This window comes from Muntiacus reevesi, chromosome 3 (genome assembly GCF_963930625.1).
Source record: "Muntiacus reevesi chromosome 3, mMunRee1.1, whole genome shotgun sequence".
Taxonomy (NCBI): domain Eukaryota; kingdom Metazoa; phylum Chordata; class Mammalia; order Artiodactyla; family Cervidae; genus Muntiacus; species Muntiacus reevesi.
In genome coordinates this window covers 173488266-173512746 of record NC_089251.1, presented here as the reverse complement: position 1 = coordinate 173512746, position 24481 = coordinate 173488266, and the positions used below count along the sequence as shown (strand labels likewise).

Genomic DNA, 24481 nt, shown 5'->3' with positions numbered 1-24481 from the left:
TTATGTACATATTTATGGTTTCATAAATATATATGTGCAAAACCATATAGTTTTTGTATGTACATATTTATAGGTTTTACTGACAGTAAACTGCATAAACAATTCAAACATCACAGAAGTTTGCGAAGAAAATAGGCCAAAACCTCCTTAAGTCCAGTCATTCACAGGAATTGCTTTATTTACTAAAAAATGAACACCAACATTTTAAATACCCTTTCATGCAACTCTCTATGCATATCTAGCTATGTAATACTCATGCAGTTGTATGAAAATTTATCCATCCTAAGAAGGCCGTGGTTAAGTATTTCTACTCAGAAGGTCTGTGGAGGTCTTTCATGGTCAATATATGGTGGAGTTTTTTGTTTGCTTGTTTTTTTTTTTTTTTTCCTGTGGCCACGTCATGCTCTTGATCTTAGTTCCCGGACCAGGGATCGAACCCGGGCCCACAGCAGTGGAAGTACCAAGTCCTAACTACTGCAGGAAATTCCCATGGTCAATATATGGTTTGCTGATCCAAACCATCAATATAGTCAATAGAAATTAGAGGAATATTATAACTAGGTTTTCTTAAGGTGAAGAGACAGCTGGGAATAGAATCATCAGAATTGGTCATGTGCAGATTTTCTTAAATCTTTGAAAACTTCATGGAGACAAGGGATGAGAAAGTATGAGGAAGGGCATGAGTGAACAAGCAGGAGCCCTCCAACTCCCTGGCTGTTCGCTTGGGGTCCATCAGGGAAGAGACAGAGGGGTTGATGTTCGTGAGCATTCCGTTCCCTGTGCTGTTGACCCTGGAGCTGACTCTGACAAGGTCACAAGAGTGAGGCACAAGCTGTGTGGGGCTGGGAAACATTTCAAATGATGACTTTTTAACTTTTGTTGCTACAAGATGCAAGGAATCCTAGGTCAATGGCTTGTGCTGCTTTAAATAGCAGCAAAAAAAATCAAGCACACCAACTAGTAGATTCTTTCATCTCTCTCCAGAAAGGACGTTTTTACCTGTATTCATGTTTTGAAACTTTGCTAAATGCCAGGGCTGTAATTAAGAAAAGACCTAAAGCAGAGCAGAGGAAGGGCCATTGTGTCCAAAATGTTTAGAAACGAACATGGACAAAGACCACTGATTTTTCCTTTGGGAAAAAGTGACAGTCCGCGTACATAGATAAATTACACTGAATCTACTAAAAACACATGTTGTGTTTGGTTAAATGCTAATCTCTTGTTTACCCTCCTGCTGTCAAGGCCTGTGGTGCTCGTCCTGGATCTGAATGTATGTTTGAGCTATTGCAGCACAGGAAAAGAATCACTGTGTTTATGTTCCACTGGGGCTCCTAGACTCAAATTTATTGATTTTCAACCCGGGGCGTCTACTGCAATAGACATTACTGTGTGTCCCTATGTAAACCAAATCCATTTTTTTCTTCATCCATTTGTATGAAGAAATATCATATTCAAGGACTTTGGAAGCATAAGAAATTGCTTTCAGGGCGTGTAAGGTGGGGGTTGCCCACAGAACTCTGTTCTCTCTGTCGGAGGGCTCCTCCATGTTCACTCATGCCCTTCCTCATACTTCCTCATCCCTTGTCTCCATGAAGTTTCCAAAGATTTAAGAAAACCTGCATGTGACCAATTCTGATGATTCTATTCCCAGCTGTCTCTTCACCTTAAGAAAACCTAGTTACAATATTCCTCTAATTTCTATTGACTATATTGATGGTTTGGATCAGCAAACCATATATTGACCATGGGAATTTCTTGCAGTGGATAGGACTTGGTACTTTCACTGCTGTGGGCCCTTGCTTCTCTCTCACCAACCAGTCTTGATATCTTACCTTTTATTTACCTTTCTCATTGGATTACAGATAGCATTTTCCCAGAAAGCTTTCACTGAGCCCTCCAAACCTGAGTTGGTTATTTCTCCTCTGTATTCCTCCATTCTTCCACCTCTCACACCTGGTTATGGTTGCCTGCAACCTCTTCTCCACTCCTCACCTCTAGATGGTCAGGTCGGAAACACATCACCTGAGATGGTACCTGCCCAAAGATTTTAGTAAAGCTCTATTTCATGAATGAGGATGCCTGTCTTCTCAAAGGCTTTTGTCCTTGAGTGAGGGGACTGCTCTATACCACTAATCCTCCCTACGCCCAGGGCCACCTCCTCGTCCCCTGCTTTCCTGAAACCTTGGTGTGCAACTTTCATATCAAATAACAAACTCCTTTCTTTATTCCCTAACAATATCATACATGATTGAATCTGATAAGTCCTGGCAGGTAACTGACCAAAAAAAGAATAAAAAAATTCTTAGACAAAAGTGAACCTCAGGATCCTGTGGTCCTTGAGATCAGATAGCTTTGACTAAATTACAGAACTAGGACTTGGAAACATTGCAGTGAGCATTCTAAGCACAGTCCCTCTACCACCTTTGGGTCTGGAGCCTGGTCACAGCTCTAAGTGATTGTAAATGTGTGACTGGGGAGGAACACACCCAGTCTATTTTGAGACCATTCTATTTCCTCCAAAAGCTCTTGCCCACGCTTTCTCATCTCCTCTTTCAGAACTGAGAATTAAAATTTGTCTAAATGTGCTTTCCTTCATAGTCACACTCTCAGCACCATGCTATATCATCTAAAATGTTAGTAAGGAGACTGGTTTTGTCCCGGTATTTCATTTCAGGAAAAGATTATTCACTGAGGACCCAATCTTTGTATATCACCATGCTTGAAGAGCCTTTTCCTACTGTTTATGGAATTCAACCCTGAAAATTCATTGGAAGGACATGCTGAAGTTGAAGCTCCAATACTTTGGCCACCTGATGCGAAGAACCAGCTCATTGGGAAAGACCCTGATGCTGGGAAAGATTGAGGGCAGGAGGAGAAGGGGGCGACAGAGGATGAGATGGTTGGATGGCATCACTGAATCAATGGACATGAGTTTGAGCAAACTCCAGGAGATAGTGAAGGACAGGGAAGCCTGGTGTGCTGCAGTTCATGGGGTCGAAAAGAGTCAGACACCACTTAGCAACTGAATAACAACAAATGCTTGGGGAGCAGTCAGTGTAATAGGCAGATACCGCATAGCAATATTAGGAAGGACAAGGAGCGAGGGTGGGATAGAAAGGTTCTATCTCCTGATTAATGAGGTTAATATCATGGGTGGTGTAGATCACAGTGTAATGGGCAACACTTGGGTGGAGAGGGTAGACATTGAAAGTAGAAAAATATTTCAGCGGCCTCTGCTGTTGAAACATTTTGATGTTGTAGTTGACATCAGTTATTCAGTGATGAACTCCCAGTTTTTTCCATTGTGCTGAGAGGAATCTGTCCCTTACAGCCTACACTGTGAAGTTGATTCCCATCTTCTCTCACTGCTCCAACAATTCTCTTGGGGTCCCAGACTCAAAAATTCATGCCCAGAAAGCAGCAAAACACCATCCTAACCAGAAAGGTACCCCTGCTTGTGAAGGCTCCCTGGGGAAAGCCTCTGGGGACAGGCAGGAGAGAAGGAACGTGTCACCTTCTGAGAGTGTCTCTGCTCACATGCAGGGACTCTGGAGTCTGAGAGCCAGGTAACTAAGGAAATTGGCCGTTCCATCCAGAGGGAAGAGGAATCTGAGGCAGGTGGGAACGTGTTTCTGGAAACAGTTTTGGCAGAGGACAGTTTCCTCTTTTAGTGCACACGCACGTAGGTAGAAATTGGTTTTTTTTTCCCCACCTCAGTTTTGCTCACTAGTGAGCCTATTACTACTGGAGAAAAGATGAGTTGTCGCGACAGTGAGATTCGATGGAAAGCTGAGCGGGGTGTGTGCTCCTGGGGAGTATCCACAGGCGCACAGCAGATGTTGGGCAATCCAAGTTGTGTGGTGTGAATTGTGCGAGCTTGAACTGGCAGTAGCCAGGGCAGCACTTGGACTTGACAAAAATCAATTGACAAATGAGACACTTCTTCTTTTGTATTTAGGGAAAAAACTCCAAAATTCCTTTGTATCAAGGAAAAAAAATTTCCTTTGTATTTAGGGAAAAAATATCCCCCCAAAATATTGTTTGATTAATATCCTTTAAGGTAGTATGGTAAACATTCACAGAAGTGATTCATGCTAAGAAAATAAACAAAACCAAAATCAGACCCCTTAGCATAACATTGTGTAATCAAGTTATGTATAAACTAAGTGCTATTCATAGGAAGCAGATAACAGCTGAGATGCACATGCAGGGGTGCCATCTATAGAAAGATCCTTCACAGTTGTTTTTTTCCTTTAATCATATAAACACCAGAGACTAAGGCACAGATAGCTACCTCCTTAAGAGATGGGATGAGAGTCGGGGTGTGGGCTCCCCTGTGTAATCTCTTGTATAATGTCGGAGATGATCTGGTCCAGTATACTGCGTAAATCAAGTGTTTATGCACAAGCTGCTTGACTTGGTCAGGAGTGCTGCCCCGGAGCTGATCGAAGGAATGACGTGTATAAACTTGTGCTAAGTTACATGTCAGGTTGGTCTTCATACCAGACTGACTGAGGACTGGGATCTAAACTGTGTTATTGCGGTCAGATCCCTGACTTTCTCCTTTTCCTCCTTTCTTGACCCCCAGAGATAACATTTTATAACAAATAATTTTTTTACAATTGCATTATTAGAGAAACACTGGCAATGAGAACTTTGTGCTACATACATAAGTATGTGTATATATAAGGTTTTTTTATATTTGAAGGTGGGGATGGAGGTGCAGTGGTATGTCGTGTTAAGTTTAGGGGGTTTTTGGATCATTTTGGGGTCTTCCCTGGTGGCTCAGATGGTGAAGAATCTGCCTGTAATGCAGGAGACCCGGGTTTAGTCCCTGGGTTAGGAAGATCCCCTGGAGAAGGGAATGGCAACCCACTCCAGTATTCTTGTCTGGAGGATTCCATGGACAGAGGAGCCTGGTGTCTACAATTCACAGGGTCACAAAGAGTCAGACATGACTGAGCGACTGACAAAGGTCTTTTAAAGATCCTGGATCATTTTTATGAGGAGCTCAGTTAAGAGCATCTTGAAATTGGCGAACACATTCAGTGAACAGGACTTGGCTTCAAGTGTAAATTTTCACTTACAATGTCCATGACAAATTGTAAAAATGATCAAAGAAGAGCTGCAAGTATTATCATGTTCATCTTTCTTTTACGGTTTTATCTCCCTCCGTGTTCTCACTGTCCCCTCAGCACACATACGGGCCGAGCTGACCTGCCCATCCTTATGATCCCTTCTGCTGTTCCCCCGGGGTACCTACCCTTGCTTTCATCACACCTGAGTTGAATCATGTCCACAGTTTCAGGCATAGCTCAAGTATTACTTCCACTTTAAGGTCTGCCAACATTGACCTCTAGTCCTTCCTCTCAACTTGCAGTCGGTCACTCCATTATCACAGCTTGATAAGTGTAATTAGAGGGCTGTGGGCAGGTGCTGAAGTCCAAAGCTCCTAGCACAGAGCATTCACATCATGACTGTAGATGCTCATACATATTCACCTTAGCCCCAGTTTTACCTGAGGCAGGTGAGACTCAGTGAAGCCAAGCAACCTGACTGATATTATGAAAATGAAATGAAATGAAAGTTGCTCAGTCATGTCCGACTCTTTGCAAACCCCATGGACTGTCGCCTGCCACACTCCTCCATCCATGGGATTCTCCAGGCAACAGTACTAGAGTGGGTTGCCATTCCCTTCTCCAGGGGATCTTCCTGACCCGGGAATTGAACCTGGGTCTCCTGCATTGCAGGCATATTCTTTACCGTTTGAGCTACTGAAGAACCCAACTGATAGTTTACACCCTGTTAACAGTGAAGTCAGGATCCAGATTCCAGGTGTCCTTGAAGAGGCCCTTGCTGCTGCTGCTGCTGCTGCTAAGTCGCTTCAGTCATGTCTGAATCTTTGCGACCCCATAGATGGCAGCCCACCAGGCTCCCCTGTCCTTGGAATTCTCCAGGCAAGAACAGTGGAGTGGGTTGCCATTTCCTCCTCCAATGCATGAAAGTGAAAAGGGAAAGTGAAGTCGCTCAGTCATGTCCGATTCTTTGCAACCCCATGAACTGCAGCCCACCAGGCTCCTCTGCCCATGGGATTTTCCAGGCAAGAGTACTGGAGTGGGGTGCCATTGCCTTCTCTGAAGATGCCCTTACCTCTTGTAAAATCTCCCAGATGTTTTAAGAGGAAGAAGCATTGCAAACCTTCTCCACTTTTGTTTGTTTTTTCTGTCTGATCCAGGCATGGGTGGCGAGTGGTTGAGAAACCACAGCTAGTTTCTTCTGTCAGTGGACAAGGATGCTCAGCAGACAAGAATCCTGAACCTAGATAAAGACAGGAAAATCTGAGTGTATTTTGATTGCAAAGAGCAGTGTTTATTTACTTGTGGCAGAATTATAGAATGAGCCTTGTGTAAAACAGACTCACTCACTGATTTCTAAGACCATAAAAACACTATAAGGATTGGATGGGAGTGTTATGTATTGATGTAAGAATTAGGCCTTATCCTTATCTGTTTCTAAAAACGTTATGATCAGTAGTCATATTGAAGGAAAGAACTGTCACTTGAGAAAACAGGATACTCTAGAGCCCAGTTTACTGGACAGTGAGATAGATCAGGAGTCTTCCCTCAAGTTCCTCCTGTTTTTCCTTCAGCACACAGTGCTTCTCCATGCAAAGCCAAGAGGTTCCAAAAGGCTGATGGTATTTCGTCACTAAGTGTTAGTAAAAACTTATAAATTTGGTTTGTGTTATGTATGTAGTTTTATTCATAAAAGATTTAAAATCTAGGTAAGCTAAATCAAAAATGCTACTTTGCATTCTGCAGTATTTAGGCCTAAAAGTTGTCATGACTGTGAATATTATATTGGCTTTCAAACCTTTAAAAATTAATGTGACCTCCACTGCAAACATCATTTGGATGTCTTGATAAAGTATAGGTGGTACACATATAAAGTACTTCAATGATTCTGTGTGGTGTGACTCATACAAGGATGATTGCCATTAAAGGAATTTGGCTGCAAATTCAGGGCTCTCTGCTGGTACTTAGGTGATTTTTCTAACACAAGTGATTGATCCCTGGAGTGGAAAAAAAGGGACCCACTTGTGAAATTGCCTTTTAAGTGCCCTTAAGGGCATGGGGTCATGGTATTTAAAGCTTTGGAATGATTCCCCGTCAATATGAATCAAGCATTGAATTTTCAGTGTGGTGTTTAATTCTCTGATTAGAGGTACAGCAGGGAAATGTTGGTTATGTTTTAAAATTCCTTGGCTTTTTAGGGAAAGTCACTTACTTTTTATTTATTTTTAGTATGGAAATGTAAAAAGAAAAAACACTTGGTTTTGGGACCAGCTGAGTCCATGCCAAAGTGAAGTGAAACATGCAGCAGTCAAATTTGATTACTCTCCAGGCCTTGTGTAGACCCCTCTCTCCTTGCTGGAGGGAGAAGGTGTGTGTGTGTGTGTGTGTGTGTGTGTGTGTGTGTATCCCTACCCCCACCCCAGTAATGAAAATTCAGAGAAGAGACAAATGAGTGTAGCTGAAGTCTATTTTAAAAAATAGACAATGAAAAAAGTTACGTGGGGCTTGAGTGGCTAAAATTTGGATGGATAAAAAGTGGTGATGAAACAATTTCCATTATTGGGGTGGGAGTAAGAGGACAAAGGATGAGGTGGTTGGATGGCACCACCCACTCCATGGATGTGAGTTTGAGCAAGCTCTGGGCGTTGGTGATGGACCAGGAAGACTGGTGCTGCAGTCCATGGGGTCACAAAGAGTTGGACATGACTGAGCGACTGAACTGTACTGATCCTATGCAGACCTTTTCGTTTTAATTTTATTTTTGGCTGTGCTGGGCCTTAGTTGCTGCCAGAGGGCTTTCTCTAATTGTGGGGAGCAGGGGCTACTCTCTGGTTGCGGTGAACAGATTTCTCACTGTGGTGGCATCTCTTGTTGCAGAGCACGAACTCTAGGCACTTAGGCTTCAATAGTTGTGGCCCATAATCTTAGTTGCCCTGCAGCACGTGGGATCTTCCCAGACCGAGGATTGAACCAGTGCCCCGTGCATTGACCAGGCAGATTCCTATCCACCGTGGCATCAGGGAAGTCCTGTGTATAAACTTGACTTAAAGGTTTTGTAAACTTGACTTGAATGTTTTAGGGAACATGCATGGAACTTACTTAAAAATAGAAGGCATCTTTTCAGTTGAGCCAGATATCTTCCTGAGACAAATATCTCTTACAAATATGTATAGCTTTGTGCGACATCATTTATAGAACTTTAGGGTATATAAGTAGTATATATAAAAACAAAGAGTTTTAAAATTCTTTCCTACTTTGTTCCATGACAACTTTAGTTATTCTATGTAACTAAAAAATAAAATAAAAATTTTGAAAACTTATGGTGGGCCCCCAAACCTTATTTCGCTCACCGATTTGAAAGATTTTATAAAATCCCTGATTTTATTAAATTACGGGTGTTATGCAAGCAGACTCCAGTCTTCTTGCCTGGAAAATCCCATGGGCAGAGGAGCCTGGCGGGCTACAGTCCATGGGGGTCACAAAGAGCAGGGCAGGATTTAGCGACTAAACTACTGCCACCACCTCCATGCAGGCAGAAGAGCCAGGAGTGTGTAGTGGGTCTGAGTGGAAAGAGAAGTCTTCAGAGGGCTATAGAAGTGGATGGGTCCAGCTCCACACTGGCCCCACGTTGTTTAACTGTCCCCTCTCCAGAAGGATTTTTGACCTCTCTGAGGGTTTGTTTCCTCATCTACAAGATGAGAAAACAGTATCTACCTGCAGATGGAAGGACAGAGCTATATGTAATGATTTGCCTGATGCACAATCCTTGATTGGCACATAATAAATATTCATACCTTTCCCTACCTTTCTGTACCTCAGGAAAGGATCAAGTCTCTGCTACCTAAAAATCCATTTTCCAGTGCTTTATATTTCTATTAAGCTAGTATCATCTAACTCTCTATTTCTAACCTTTATCGTCAGGATTTCATTAGCATATTCAATTTTTCCTGTTATTTATAACCCTACCTTATTATTCCTATAATCCTCACAAAGTTATTTTTGCTCTGGTGCCTCTTTGCACTGTCAAGAAATATATTTTCTCCATTGCTGAGTGATTTCTTCAATTATTCTCAGTTACGTGTAAAGCACTCACATACCTTCTTATGATTTATCTTTTTATGGCCCCCACAGAGCATTAATTGTTTTTTAGATTTGTAATGGCTTTGCTCACTGAGTCTGAAGTGTTCAGGGCCTCTAGACCAACCACGGCCTGGTTCTTGCTGTTGCCTGGACTAGGGCTTCTCTTGCAAAACCTTAGCTCCAAAATCCCAGCAGGAACCCTTCAGTTCTCCTGTGTGCTGTGCTTAGTCACTCGGTCGTGTCTGACTCTTTGCAGCCTCATGGACTGTAGCCCGTCAGGCTCCTCTGTCCACGGAGGTTCTCCAGGCAAGAATACTGGAGTGGGTTGCCATGCCCTTCTCTAGGGGATCTTCCAACCGAGGGATTGAACCTAGGTCTTCTACACTGCAGGCGGATTCTTTACCAGCTGAGCCACAAGGGAAGCCCAAGAATACTGAAGTGGGTAGCCTATCTCTTCTCCAGGGGACCTTCCCAACCCAGAAATTGAACCAGGGTCTCCTGCATTGCAGGCAGACTCTTTACCAGCTGAGCTACCAGGGAAGCCCTTAATTCTCCCATACAGAACTCTAATTTCAATCTTTTGTCTTGAAAGTAAATTATCTCATCCTTTTACAGCCCCAGTTCCTACCATTTCAGTGGTCATGAATTAGGACATGTGTGCCTAGCATTCACAACAGAGAAAAATCCATGATGCTTATGTCATTCGCTTGGCATAAAGTGATTCTGAAAAGAAAAACACATTTTGCATTAACCAGCTTTCCCCATTCCTACCTTTCTTTCAGGCAGGGTTGAAGTTATACATGCATTTTTTTTTTTTTAGAAAACCATTTCATGTATCAAATTCTGTGCCTTCTGGTAAGAGTTGTGTCCATGTTAAAATGTCTTCCTGATGTCATCAATATATCTGTTCTTAATATTATTCACACTTACTCAAATGATTGAAATCTACATGATAAAGAAAATGATTTTTGAATGATGAACAGTTTCATTTGCTCATTGTGTGAGGGGTCTTCAAGGACTTACGAGGGGGTTCAGTGGTAAAGAATCCCCCAGCCAATGCTGGAGATGTCAGAGATGCATATTTGATGCCTGGGTCCAGAAGATACCCTGGAGGAGGGCATGGCAATCCACTCAAGTATTCTTGCCTAGAGAATCCCATGAACAGAGGAGCCTGTCGGGCTACAGTCCATGGGTCACAAAGAGTTGGACCCAACTGAGTGACTGAGCAGGCATGCACATAAGGGGTCTTCAGGGAATCTGAGAGTTGGAAGGAAGATTGAGAGGTCACCATGCATCTCCCTCCACCCAGCAAGGGCATCTTTCCCATCATGGCTTCAGCACTGCCTCTGGGAGGATGCTATCCTGAGGCCCCATTCCACTTTTGACAATTTCTTAGACTAGAAGTTCTGTCTTGATCAGCTGAGTCTCCCTTTGCACCATGACAATTAAGTTACTTTGGTTGGGCTTGGATTCATTTGATTGATGTTTTGTGCTATTGGGGAAAACTTTTTTATTAAGAAGTGTTCTCCGATAAGCAAATTGATATTAAGTAGACTTGTGTATATTTCGAATTCATGAGCATGAAAACCAGGAAACTAGGTGTTTGTTTTGCTATAAAGATGAGCTTCAATTTTCTTCCAGCAGAACTCATGCTGGTATTTGCTTCCAAGTTCTGCATCAGCCTCAACCCTCAGACTCAATCCTTTACTGGTTCAGAAAAGCAAGTGACTCACTGTAATTTTGAAAGACTGTTCATATTTCCAGATCTATGATGAATTCAAGGCAAATAGGCTTTTTAAGAAAGACTCCTCTTTCTGGGTATAAGAAAGCACTCTTCCCCAACTCATTTTGTTGAAAGACAGGATTAACTTTATTAGAAAAGAAGCCGATCTACTATGTGCTAGAGAGTATTTATGACCTCCAGAACACTCTATCTTTCGGAATAATAATACAAGCATACGAAGAGCCAAATTCTGCCAGGTTTTTAAAAATTACATTTTGTTCATGCCCAGGTATAACCTCCCATCATAAATCCTGGGAATTGTGGAGGAAGACAGCGACAGGCCATCCCAGTGCATAATGAGAGATGCGTATTTCAGTGCTGAACTGATGTCTATGTATGTGATTACCTGCATACATAATGATTTTATTTAATGCATCACATCTTGAAATTGACTCTTTTAAATATAATCATGGTGCTACTCTTTATTGTGTGCATGCCAGGCAGTTTATAAATGTAACTCTGATCCCCCTAGTCCTATGAGATGACGTTTATTCTTCCTGCTTTTCCTGTGGGGAAAGTAAAACCCAGAAACTTCAAGACCTAGCTCAAGGTCACATTCAGGAAGTAGATTGCCACCTCGGATTGATTCAAAAACCCACATTCTGATCGGGTAGAGAGGGAGGTGGGAGGGGGGATCAGGATGGGGAATACATGTAAATCCATGGCTGATTCATGTTAATGTATGACAAAAACCACTACAATATTGTAAAGTAATTAGCCTCCAACTAATAAAAATAAATGAAAAAACAAACAAACAAACAAAAGACAAAACCCCACATTCTTTCTCCTGTATTCTGTACTTTGGCTCATCTTTGGCAAAGAATATCTGATTTTTAGGCACTTATTTGTTTTTGTGGGGAGGGGTGTTTATCTGGGCCTACAGAGTAATATATAGAGGTATGCGAATCCTTTTTTATCTTCCAATATTATGGTCCCATGAACCACAAAATCTTGTCTAAATCCTATTAAATCTGATACAAAATAGAACTAGAGAGATGATAGAAAAGGGAGCGATGCTGAATTTATTGAAACTCACCCTTTTTAAATAGAGACCGCCAGGCTCATGCGTTTGATTGCTAGTTAATTTTGTGAGGATTACTGCTCTGAATGACTTCAGTGGTTCCTGCTGCTCTATTAAAAATCCTCTTTTACATTTGAAGACCTAATAAACAGGAAACTATGATCTCTTCCTTGTGTTACTCGAAAGTTGATATGAAAGTATAATCCCAGATGGGATAGTTCAGTCTGCACTACACCATCTGTGTAAGACTGACGTCCCCATGAAAACCATTTCATCCACATGCTTTCTAAACCAGCATCAGCATTTACGAGCACTCTTCGACTCTCTCGTTTGTGTGCATATCATTGAGGTGCAGTTTATTTGAAACACCCTGTCGAGTGCTCTTTCATACTCATTTCCCTACAGCATGAAAAGAATTGGCAAGTGACGAGAGATTCTCTATCAAACATATGACTGTTTCATTTAGGATACAGAGGACACTGATGCTCATTTACCAGTGGCCTCAGGCCATGGCCCAGGAGCCCATCAAGCAGAAGATAGAACTAGCAATGAAATTTTTTTATCCATTTAAATTATGTATGTGTTGACACCAACCTCTAACAAAGTAGTGGTTCATCACTCACCCAAAGTTATTTGTAGGACATCACCAAGGCCCACTGATGACCTTCCCATGGTGAAACCTCATTTTCACAGGGTTCTTCCGTCTCGATTCTGGGTTCCATCTTCCTCCAGGCTCACAGCGGTGTTATTTTTGCACACACAGCAGTCGCAAAAAACTCTCCCATCTGCCCACTATCCCACTGCATAGATCCCTAAGGTAGTATGGACTGGAATTCCTTCAAGCTTGAACCCAAATTCAAGTCCAGCTCTGCCACCTCTACACACGTGACCTCAGGCTCAGGCCTTCTCTGTGGAAAGGGACCCTCACTGTCCTACTAACCTCTCAGGGTTGATGGGGGTGGTCTTTTCAGGTGTGCCCCAAAGCCCTTGGAATCTTTGCACAAAGTTCCTTTTGCTTCTTAAATGAGACTTTATCTTTCTGATCTTTATTTCAAGGTCATAGAATATCCTTAACTTAGACTCATCGCCCTCTTTGACTGCACTCCTCTTCTTTGAGTTAAGGAAACTCAGTTACTCCTTCTCATTCTGCCCTGTACTTCACTCCTTACAAGAGTCATCACAAACAACTGAAGACTTCTTTTGTAATCATTTGTTTAATGTCTGTCATTCATTTTTATTGCAGACTTCAGAGGGCCAGTGCTATGGACTGTTTATATCCTCCTATACATATTGAAGCCCTATACATTTATATACTCCTATACATATTGTATACAAATTGAAGCCCTGTGCCTAATTTGATGGCATTTGGAGATGGGGATTTCTATGTGGTAATCAGGTTTAGATGAGGTCATGAAGATGGGGCCCCCATGATGGGAGTAGTGCCCTAATTTGAAGAGGAAGAGACTAGAGCCCTGTCTCTCCACCACGTGAGGCCACAGCAGGAAACACAGCCATCTGCCAGTCAGGAGGAACCCTAGACCACGATGGACCCTGATCTTAAACTTCTTGCCTCCAGAACTGTCAGAGATAAATGTTTGTTGTTTAAGCCATCCAGTCTGTAGTAATTTATTATAGCAGGCCTGAACTAAGACAGGCAGGGTTCATATCTTTTTACTCAGGCCTGTACCACTATGCATAGTGCCTGGCATAAAGTAAGCACTTGATAAAAGTTTGATGGATGAATTTGTGAGTGTCCTGCCTGCATGTTGCTCGGAAACATGAGCAACTCCATCATCTCCAGTCCACTCCATCCCTGAGAAGCCCAAGACTGATCAGCCTGAGATCCCCTGAGAGCTAACAGGCCAGTATTTCACAGTACCTGTGTCTCCCAGACTGGAATCTCTGAGCCAGGTAGGGAGGGAGTGGTGAGCAAAAGAGCTTCAGAATCAGACAGCTGGACTCAGACCCAGGACCTCCCGCTGATGAGCTGTTCGAGATGATGCAGGTCACTTCACCTCCTCCATCTGCGTTCTCTGCTGTAAAATGGGGAAGACAGTAGTTCTTGCCTCAGAGATTGTCATAGGAACAAAGTGGGATGAGGTCTTTCGAGTGTTTAGCACAGACCCCAGGTCAGCATTGATGTGAACCATCAATGATGATATGAAAGGTACAGATTGTTTTGGCCTTTTCTGTTTCTCCCAGGGTAGTTGTCTTTGTCCTGCTCATCTTCCACTACATTCTTTAGGGGTTCTTTATGCAGTAAGTGTATGATGGAAAGTGTCCATCCTCATGGTGGCTAGGTCCTGGAAGAAGATTATCTGACTCTCATTAGAACCTTGGAGTGTGCAGGGCTGGGCTGCTCTCCCAGTGGGTGTGTTATAGTCACAGAGGTGGGAGCAGCTGACTGTAGTAATTACTTTGGGAGGAAAATCTAATGGAATGAAACAGAAACCTAAATGATTCCATCTCTCTTTTATACTTTATTCCTGCCTGCATAATACAATTATGATGAATCCCTGAGCTAATTCAGCAATAATTCATATTTATATTTAGGTAGTTATTATCACAATACTACACTGATCATTTGATTCCAAAAGTAATTTCCTTCTACAAAGGTACCTTTGACATCCTATAATGTATATTAAGATTTAATGGGGGGATAAACAAGGCAGTAGACTTGATGTATTAAAAAACAAGGCAGTGATTTTGAGCCTGAAATACACAGAGAAAAGCATTCATTTGCTTTTAAAATTAATTAGAAATGAAAGCCACTTTCTAAATCATAACTGATAACAATTTGTATTTTTTTTCAGGGTCTGGAATGCTCATTTTTATCATTTAAGCTTAAGGTATTTGTAGGGTTTTTTTTTTTTTTTTTTTTTTGCTTTGTTAACTGGTTGGGGTGAACATTCAGGATTTTTTTTAAAGGTATTTAATACTTTTGTAAATGTATTTAAGTATTTTTAGTTCATAAAGCCATTTGTTTTAATTTAGTGGAAAATAATTTTATTAGAGCTTAAATAAAGTTGTGCAAGCAACGCTCCTCCATTACAGGGTCTTTGGGACTGTGTTAATTATAAGAAATGGAGCTATTGGAGACTATTACCGAGCACACAAACTCCTCATTGTTAAGCATGGCTGGTGCGTGCTGACAGCTGCCTCTTAGGGAAATGTAACCCATGGTTAACGGTGGAAAGTGTGGCATTAGCATAATTTTTTGGCAAGGAATGAGCTGGGGCTGCAGCACTGCCTTCCACCCCGACTCTTTCATTACTGTATCTTATCAGAGGCCCAGACTCTAGGGGGGAGATGAAGCCATGTGATTGTGCTGTAGGTAACCAAAATCCTGTGTGAAATGCCCATGTCTAAATAAAAAAAGAAAGGATTTCAATTGCTTAGGATAATGATTTTAAAAGGGTCCCTGGAAGAAAGACTGAAAAGAATTGCTGGTGTTTGAATAAAATTGACACCATGTAGAGGCGGCTTTTTTTTTTGACATTGACATGAATGCATGTTATGGTTTCTATAAGAGGAATTAGAATTTAAACAGTTTTATTCTGCAGGGACCAATTCAGACAAAAATAGATCTGCTAATGCAAGACTTAGAGTCAAGAATAAATTACATCCCCTGAAGGATCTCTAAGTTCATTTGCACATTACTAAAGGTACTTCAAACAGTTGGGAATGAATTTTTGTGTATTTCAGAGAACATATCAAGCCAGTGTTGAAAGGAATAGAAAATATCAAATAGTAACTAGTGGTAAAAATGCTGCTTGCCAATTCGGGAGGTGCAAGAGACACAGGTTCGATCCCTGGGTTGGGAAGATCACCTGGAGGAGGAAAACGGCAACCCGCTCCAGTATTCTTGCCTGAAAAATTCTATGGACAAGAGGAGCCTGGCGGGCTATAGTTGGAGTCAAAAGAGCCAGACACAACTGAGCACACATTTTATAATAATGTTCGTTCTTGATAGGATAAACTACTCCCTTGGCCGAGGATTCTCTTTGCTTTTGTCAATAATAAGTAATATTATAAGCTTGAATATGAGTGATACAATTGGTTAATATAAGATAAGAAGTGGCTTCCATTCATTGAGCACTTACTATGTGCCAGGCAGGCACTATGCTTTATACACATCTTGTTTCTCTATCATAAAAACCTTATTACTTAGGTGCTATTCTGTCCTCAGTTGCAAATAGGGACATTAATCCTCAGGGGAATTGAGTGTTATTTCCAAGGTAACTCTGTCAGTAAGGGGTAGGACTTGACATTTGAACCCAGGTCTCTTTGTTCTGGCGCTTGCAGGACTTCCTTGGCCATCCCTGGTCTCCCGTTCCTGTTACCAGTGACAGTCGCTTCTATGAGCAGTGTCTTCCTGAATCTATTAAACAATTCCCCTGGGGCTCCTTTCCATTCTCCCTCTTACATAGGAGCGACTGTTGCTGTTTAAAGCAGAGGGCACAGTGACAGTTCTGTTCAATAGTCCTTCAGTGTCGGTGCTTCTGGCAGTTTCTCTGTCTTGCTGTATTGGTCTCTTTTGGGTTCACATGGATGTGGCAGGGAGCTCTTCTATGTCAGCCAGGTCCCCTCACCTCCACTCCAACTCCAGGACCCCAGCCTGAAAAGACAGGTAACCTCAATGGGACCAGTGTCTTTGCTTCAGATTTTCCAGAGGCATTTTCCTTCCAAATCTTTGTGGGCCCTTAAAGCATGTGTAGGGATCAAGCATCAGTATCTCTAGGACTGATGGAACGGCCCCTATTGATTTAAGTCAAGTGCAATCTGGGGTTGCTCTGGGCAGGAGGAGGATATGCCTTTATCTCCCTTTCTATTGTGAAACAGGAGGGTCAGCAGAATGATACAGGTGAATAGGAACATATCTGTGCAGGAACAAATATTCTGAAAGCATAAGCTCAGAAGATTATTCTTCAGAAGATTTGTGGAGTCCCAGAAAGGTCTGGGGGCAACCCATGTGGTTTATAGGGTAATCTCTGTGCCCAGAGGTGCCATGTGCCAGCCGACTTCCAGGCAGCCCGTGAGCCCACCTGTGCCCCCTGGAGCTGGTGCTAACTGGAATTCCCTGGTCAGCCCTCCTGTGATCATCTGCCTTCCCTCTGGGTTCTCCTTTGGCGTGAAATTCATGTTGTGTGGGGCTTCCCAGGTGGCTCAGTGGTAAAGAATCCACCTACCAATGCAGGAGACTCAGGTTCAATCCCTGGGTCAGGAAGATCCCCTGAAGAAGGAAATGCCAAGCCACTCCACTCTTCTTACTGGGAGAATTCCATGGATAGTGAAGCCTGGTGGGCTACAGTCCATGGGTCACAAAGAGTCGGACACAACTGAGCGACTGAGCATGCGTGCGTGTTGTAGAATCTCTCCACAGAAATGATAGAGGGAACTCATGATTAAGATCTCCCTGGATAAGATCATCGATCTTTTATTTCTGAAAATGAGATTCAGCCTGAATGAGGAACTCTTATCTCTGTTTTGTAGCTCAGTGATTCTCAATCCTAGCCCAGATATTAGAATTATCTGGAGAACCTGAAAATACCAATTGCCAAATGACTTGTCCCCAAATAATTAAAATGAAATAGTTAAGGATGGTGCCTGGCATCAATATTCCTTAAAAATTATTGCAGCGGAATGTGCGCTGGGGGTTGAAGACTACTGAGTGGGAAGATGGAGAGGCAGTGAGGGGTCTTGCACTTGTGCTGGTACTTAGTACAGCTTGTATTGCTGCAGCTTACTAGGTGCTTAGTATGTACAAGTTTTGTTCTAGGCATTTTCATAGAATGAGACGACCCTCATGTACTCCTTACAGTGAACTGTAAGCTTATTTTGTTTCTATAGATTTGTATATGGAAAACTTTGAGAAGGTAAAGCAGTTTATTCAGAGTGGAATGGCACTTTTTGGAGATATTCTCTATTATAAAAGTGAGACTTATCCTGCTCATCTAGTGAACTGTATCTGGTTTTTCATAGCATTGTTCTAGTAAGTGCACAATCAGTAACTCCTTGGTATTTGGAGTTAACACCTTTGTGCATAATACACATGGTCTTTCATTTATATTAACAATACCAACAATCTTGCTGGGAGGTCTCCACCAGGAAAAGCTAGGTACTCAGGGTGAGATGTAGAAGGTGTTCTCACTTGGCTGGTCCCAAAGTCTGAGATCACTTGTTCTAGTGAGGGCATTTCTAAAACCATGAAACCACCAGTAGTTTGTTGTCAGTGGTTTCGATATATAGCTCAATCAGTTTTAAGAGCCACAAAACCACTACCAACATCAAGATTGTTGTTGTTCAGTTGCTAAGTCACGTCCGACTCTTTGCTACCCCATGGACTGCAGCATACCAGGCTTCCCTGTCCTTCACTATCTCCTGAATTTGCTCAAATTCATGTCCATTGGGTCAGCAATGCTATCTAATCATCTCATCCTCTGCCACCTCCTTCTCCTTTTACCTTTAGTCTTTCCCAGCATCAGGGTCTTTTCCAACGAGTCGGCTCTTCACATCAAGTGGCCAGAGTATTGGACTTTCAGCTTCAACATCAGTCCTTCAAATGAATATTCAGGGTTGACTTCCTTTAGGATTGACTGGTTTGACCTCCTTACTGTCCAAGGGATTCTCAAGAGTCTTCTCCAACACCACAGTTCCAAAGCATCAATTCTTCAGCACTCAGCCATTTTTATGAACATAGACCAGCAAATAGAGTTCAGAGGGCTGAAGTGTTGCTTCTTCTCAGTAGCCACCCTGCTTCCTCCACCGACCTGAGCAGAATCCACAATCTTGACTTTCTGTAAGAAGTTTATCCATATGCCAGCCTGAGCATGCAATTTCTTGGCAGTTAGGAGATAGGTCCTTCTGAAAGTTTGACTGATGGTAGGAGTGGAACCATGTGGGGTATATACCTTTCTTTCTTTCCCTAACTTGACCACATACTGTAATCTTTGATCCCCAAAGGAAGGACTTGAAACCCAAAAAGGAGGCTGAAATCAGAGCTCTGAAAGTGTGGGTTAAGTTCTGGAAAGGAATGAAATGATACACCCCTACAGGACTCCAAAGATTACTTGGATTGGAGACTGGGATATCGACAGTGGGCGTTCACAGGGCAGTGGAGGTGGGTGACAGGTAAGCATTTGTCCTCTGTCCTGGCCCCAGACCCTCATCTGCCTTCCTCACCATTTCTTTTCTATTTGTCTTGTGAGCTCTAAGCTCAGAGGCCCCAGGGCTGGTGTCAGCCCTCCCTCTTCCACCACTTGACACCCTCCATAGAACCCTCTCTAAGACAGAGCAGCAAGGAGCCTCTTTGATGCCCAGGAGCCTATTTAGGGAAGCGCGATTTGGTAACAGCATTCATCCTTTGATCTCCACAGCCTACAAGTTACCAACTTCAGGTTTGAAAATCCTGACAATCTCGTTTATTTTGCACTCTGAAAGCATAAGATCCTAGGATGAAAAGCTCTACCTTAAACACAAAAAATAATAACACTTATACCCCAGGAGGATAAAAACTTGCTGTCTCCAGCTAAAGAGATGTTTTTTATTCATGAGGCTTTTCATTTCCTTTTCCATACTTCTGTTACAAGTACATGGCCCTTGGAACCTCTGTGTTCTAACAAAGCACAGGAACGTAGGTGTAGATGGAAGCTCGGGGGGCCGCTGGCAGCGGGAACAATGAGGTCCATGGATCAATGCCAGCCCTGGTCAGCCCTGGTCCTTTCTTTATGCAGAAGAAGTGATGTCTTATGATGAGGGAGGGAGGGAGGGAGGGAAGGATGGAGGAAGGGAGAGAGGGAAAGAAAGATGAGCTGACAAAACAGGGACATTTGACCTGAGCCTGAGCAAAGGGGGTGGACAAGAGCTTTTTCTGGTAGAGGAAAGAGCCAGTTCAAAAGGTCCCTGACTGTCAACAGATTCCTGCATCCTGGAGCAGAGAAAAGGCTTTGTGCTGGTGGTAAGTGTGGCAGGAGACAGGGCCTGAGTCATGTAGGGTTAGAGACCATGGTACGGAATTTATTATTTTGTTCTTAGAGAAATAGATTTTAAGCAGAGGGCTAACATGGCCAGATTAATAAGGTTAGAAGATCCCTCTGGTTGCTGTGTGGTAGGGGAGAAAATTGACAATCAGTGAAGAGAAAGCCCGTCCCTCTCTGGTGTCCCAGAGGGGTTGGTGAGAAGTGGTCTGTCTTTAATAACATTTTGAAAGCAGAGCCAACAGGGCTTGAAAATGGGTTGGTATGGATGGGAGAAGGGAAAGAGATGGATCAAAACTGACAAAGGCTTTGAAGCCTGTTTTGGAAGGAATGTGTTGTGTAGCCAGGTATAGAAGACAGGAGAAATGGCGATTTGGGGGACATAATAGAAGCAAGTAAAGAGTTCTATTGGGACTTGCCTGGTGATTCAGTGGTTAAGAGTCCACCTTGCAGTGCAGGGACTTGGGTTTGAACCCTGATCAGGGAACTAAGACCTCAACATGCAGGCCTGTGTCTAAGCCCAAGCGCTGCAATTACTCAGCCCCTGCACCGCTGCTAGAGAGCCCGTGCCCCGCAACAAAAGATCCCACACGATGCAAGGGAGTCTGCGAACCACAACTGAGACCTGACCCAGCCAAATAAACAAATGATTAATTAACTTAATTAATTAGTAAAAAGTTTTGTTTGGACGGTGAGGTGTGAAATGCCTATAGACATCCAGGCTGAGGTGCTAAAGAGAGTTGGTGGAGAATGTATGGCAAAAACCACTACAATATTGTAAAATAATTAGCCTCCAACTAATAAAAATAAATGAAAAAATAATAAAAACTGAAAAAAAAGAAAAAATAAATAAAATAAAAAAATAGAGTCTGTGGATACGCATGTCTGGAATCCAAGGTAGCAGTCAGGCACTGAGATCATTCATTTCAGGAGTTCCTGGGCACTTTGGTTTTTACGGAGACTTTCCATATTTTAGAAGCATTTGGCGGTTGGGTTCCCTTTGATTCCTGGGATGAACACCTGGAAAAGATGCTGGAACGTGTTGGGATTCCTCACATTCTTCCTGGGAAAAACACGTTTACATGAAGAGCAGGCAGGACCCTCTGTGACCGTCCTGACCACTTATGGTGGAGTCCCTCTGAGTATGTTGCTAGACTTAGGCAACCATTTTTTCTGTATTCTTTTCTGCACGTCTTCTTTCCTAAGTCAGGTGTGTATATATAGATCAACTTCCTATTCAAGTATATTCCCCATGGAGTGCTGCACAATAATTAAGAATTAGCAAATTATGAATCCTGTTCACATTTCAAAGTTTCCTGAAAGTAACCCACTCACAAGCGTTCCAGGTGTTTGTGTGAGTGTCATATACATGAAAATTTGACCCCACTGTCCTTCTGCCTTATACAAACAGCCAGTTAGATTACAGTCATTGTACACATCACGTAGATGGTAAATCAGAAGACTAGGAAGAAACAGGGGTTGGATAATGCCTCAGAAAGAGGGGGAAAAAAATCTATAAGCCAAACATCACTTATTTATTATGTTTAGATAAGTTTCCCCACTTGAACTGTCCCTAGCTTAAACTCTGCTTCCCCTTATTATTCCTACTTTTTAAGTTCCTTTTGCCATCTCCTGAAAAAAGCAACTTTTATTGACCTTATTCCTTAATCTACTGTCTTCTTTATGTCTCCTGGCATTTTGAATGTTTCCTACATTTTGCTCTGTTAGAAAGTCTGGTCCACTTCACTTTGCTTCTAAACTCACCGCATCACCAGCTACCCTACACAATCAAGCAAGGTGCCAGCTGGTAACATTGGTGGTGCCCAGGCTGTGCAAAAGCGGGAGACAGCAACACTCCAGGTGGGCTTTTCAGATGAGCAGATGCCGAGCACCTTCTGGAAAAACCAGTCTCCCTTCCTCTCTGCAGCTTAACAGCTGTGGGACTGTGAGCAAGTTATTGGATTTCTCCAGGCCTCTGTTCTCTTCTCAGTAAATGGGGATCATTCTAACCCTCCTCTGATATTTGAATGAAGTGAATGAGTACCTATAAAACACTTAGTGGAGTACCTGCTACCCAGAAGGAACTCAGTAAGCTTTAGTTCTTATCAGAACCCCCCTGAGTCTTTATCTCTCAGGAAACAATAACCACACGCCCTGAAAACACTCACATACCACTAAGTGACTATTAGTGAAGACAAATCAAGCTTCGGAAGCAAGCTAGACTGAAAAGATGAAGGGAAATTGATAATCAAGACAATGTAGAGAAACAATGCAGCGGTTCTCCAAGTGTGGTTTCCGGACCCGCAGCATCACTTGGGAGCTTGGTAGAAATGCAGATTCTCAGAGCTACTGTGGCGCTAGCGGTAAAGAACCCACCTGCTAATGCACGAGACAAGAGATACGTGGGTTCGATCCCTCGGTTGGGAAGATTGCCTGGAGGAGGGCATGGCAACCCGCTCCGGTATTCTTGCCTGGAGAAATCCCATGGACAGAGGAGCCTGGCAGGCTACACTCCATAGGGTCACAAAGAGTTGGACACGACTAAAGCGACTTAGCATGCGCATAGGCACTGAATCAGAACTCTGAGGGTGGGGTCGGGCAGTCCCTGTTAGCAGCCTCTGCAGGTAATTCTGATGCCTGTTGAAGCTGGAGAACCACTGGTCTAAAGTAAACCCAGCAGATATTGGGTGGGGAGTAATGGTCCATGTCTGTGTACATACACACCATGGTTGGTAGAATGTTTGTAGCTGCTGAAGCTATTAACCAAGCCTGGTAGTATCAGCAAAATCTCACCAAATTGGAGATTAATTACCCATTTTCCTTTGGTAGTGTTGTCTGAATAGATATATAACTAAAGTACTTATTTTCCATGACTTTGCACTCAATTCATTTGGGGTTGAAAACTATTAAGCCATCAACTTTTTCTTCTTTTTTTTTTCTAGGAAATTCCACTTACTTGGATGACCATGGACCACCTCCTAGTAAGGTAAGGTCTTTGCTTATGCTATAAATCCCCTTTTCCTTATCTCAGTACCTACAGCCGCAACCACATCCCTCCTGTCCTGGAATTGTTCGATAGTAGGTATGGGCGTCAAGTTCATCTTTGATTAATAGTGAGTAGAAAAAGGAAGCATGCAAAGAATATAAAAATGGGTAAAAATAACGTTGGTATGTTAACATCTTTTCACCCGTGTTTCTTACTTCTAGCAGGATGGAAATGAATCCCAGAATTGATGAGGCCAGGGTTCCAGATAAAGGTCCCTTGAGTGTCCCCTGAGGGAGCAGGAGGCAATGTTTATTTCATCAGTAGCTGTAGCTGCCCCAGGCAGGGGAACCTCAGGGCTGAGTTCGGACTTCTGGCTGCTTCTCCTGGTTGCTGCCTCCTTTGCCTCTGTATCCTTGCTGGCCCATGATGTGGTGTTCACATCCCAGCCCCCTCATGCCTTCAGGGCTTGGACCAGATCACGTCTGCCCCATCCTCTATGGCCTGCCTTTCCCGGGCTACTCCACTCAGGGTTCAGTCCCCTGGAACCAGCCTTCTCCGCCTGTGTCCTTTCAAGGCTGACCTGGCCTGGCTGGCACAACCACTTCTGCTCTTAGAAGCAATATTGGTATGATTTCTAAAGGTCAGAACTATCCAGTGAAGTATAGTTCCCCACAACTGTCTACTTTCTTAACCTCAATGAAAACCAAATATCAATCTACCGAAAAAGGAGAAAAATATAGATTCTCTTTGACCACTTAAGGTGACGTCACCAAAGTGCAGTTGTAAGTACATAGTGAGAAAATAATCAAGCACTCACCTTAGAGGAGGGAAATGCACCATAAAACTGGTCTTTGAATTTATGGGATCTGAAGAAGAACTCTACCATGTTTAAGACCACGAGCTTTGGGATAAGGTATTTCTGGGTTCATCTTGAGTTCTACGGCTATCAGCATATGACATTGAACAGATAACTTGATATGTCAAGCCTCAACTTTTTTGATGTGCAAAGTGGGTTAAAAATATGACCCAGTAAGGGCATCTAAAAGGATTGAACAAGTTGATATACGACAAGCCCTCAGCACCTAGCATGTGATAAGCGTTAAATAAACGGTAGCTAGTGTTAACTAGACTGGAATAGCATTAAGATTGTTGATGAATGGTACAGTGATGTTTATCACAGTGGTGAATGGCTTATCACTTGGTCCACTGCATATATACTGAATGTCTGCGATGCTGCAGGCACTAGGAATGCAGATATGAAACAAAACAAGAATAATGACAAGGCAGTTCCTACCCTGGAGAAACAAAGGAATATAGAGGATTAGACACCATTTGAGAATAAGGACTGCATCTAGCTCATCTCAGTATCCTCACATCCTTGCGTTTAGCCTCGATGCACAGAGAGGCGCATCCTGACTATTCATTAATTTTCACTGAACTGGACCATGGGATCCAGAGCTGGAATCTGAATTAGGTCTCCTGGCTCCCATCCCAGGTTCTTTCCACTCGGCCAGGATTCTCAAACTTTAGCTTGCATCAGGATTTCCTGGAGGCTTGTTA

At 42.8% G+C, this 24481-nt stretch overlaps 1 protein-coding gene across 2 annotated transcripts in view; it reads left to right on the top strand.

Annotated features, from left to right (window-relative positions):
- The window catches only part of UST (uronyl 2-sulfotransferase), a 322913-nt gene that overhangs the window by 108233 nt on the left and 190199 nt on the right, over positions 1-24481 (top strand). For both annotated transcript variants that reach the window (XM_065931174.1, XM_065931173.1), the window contains exon 2: positions 22878-22921. In XM_065931174.1, coding sequence (XP_065787246.1) covers positions 22878-22921 — 44 coding nt within the window. The remainder of the gene's footprint in view (positions 1-22877; positions 22922-24481) is intronic.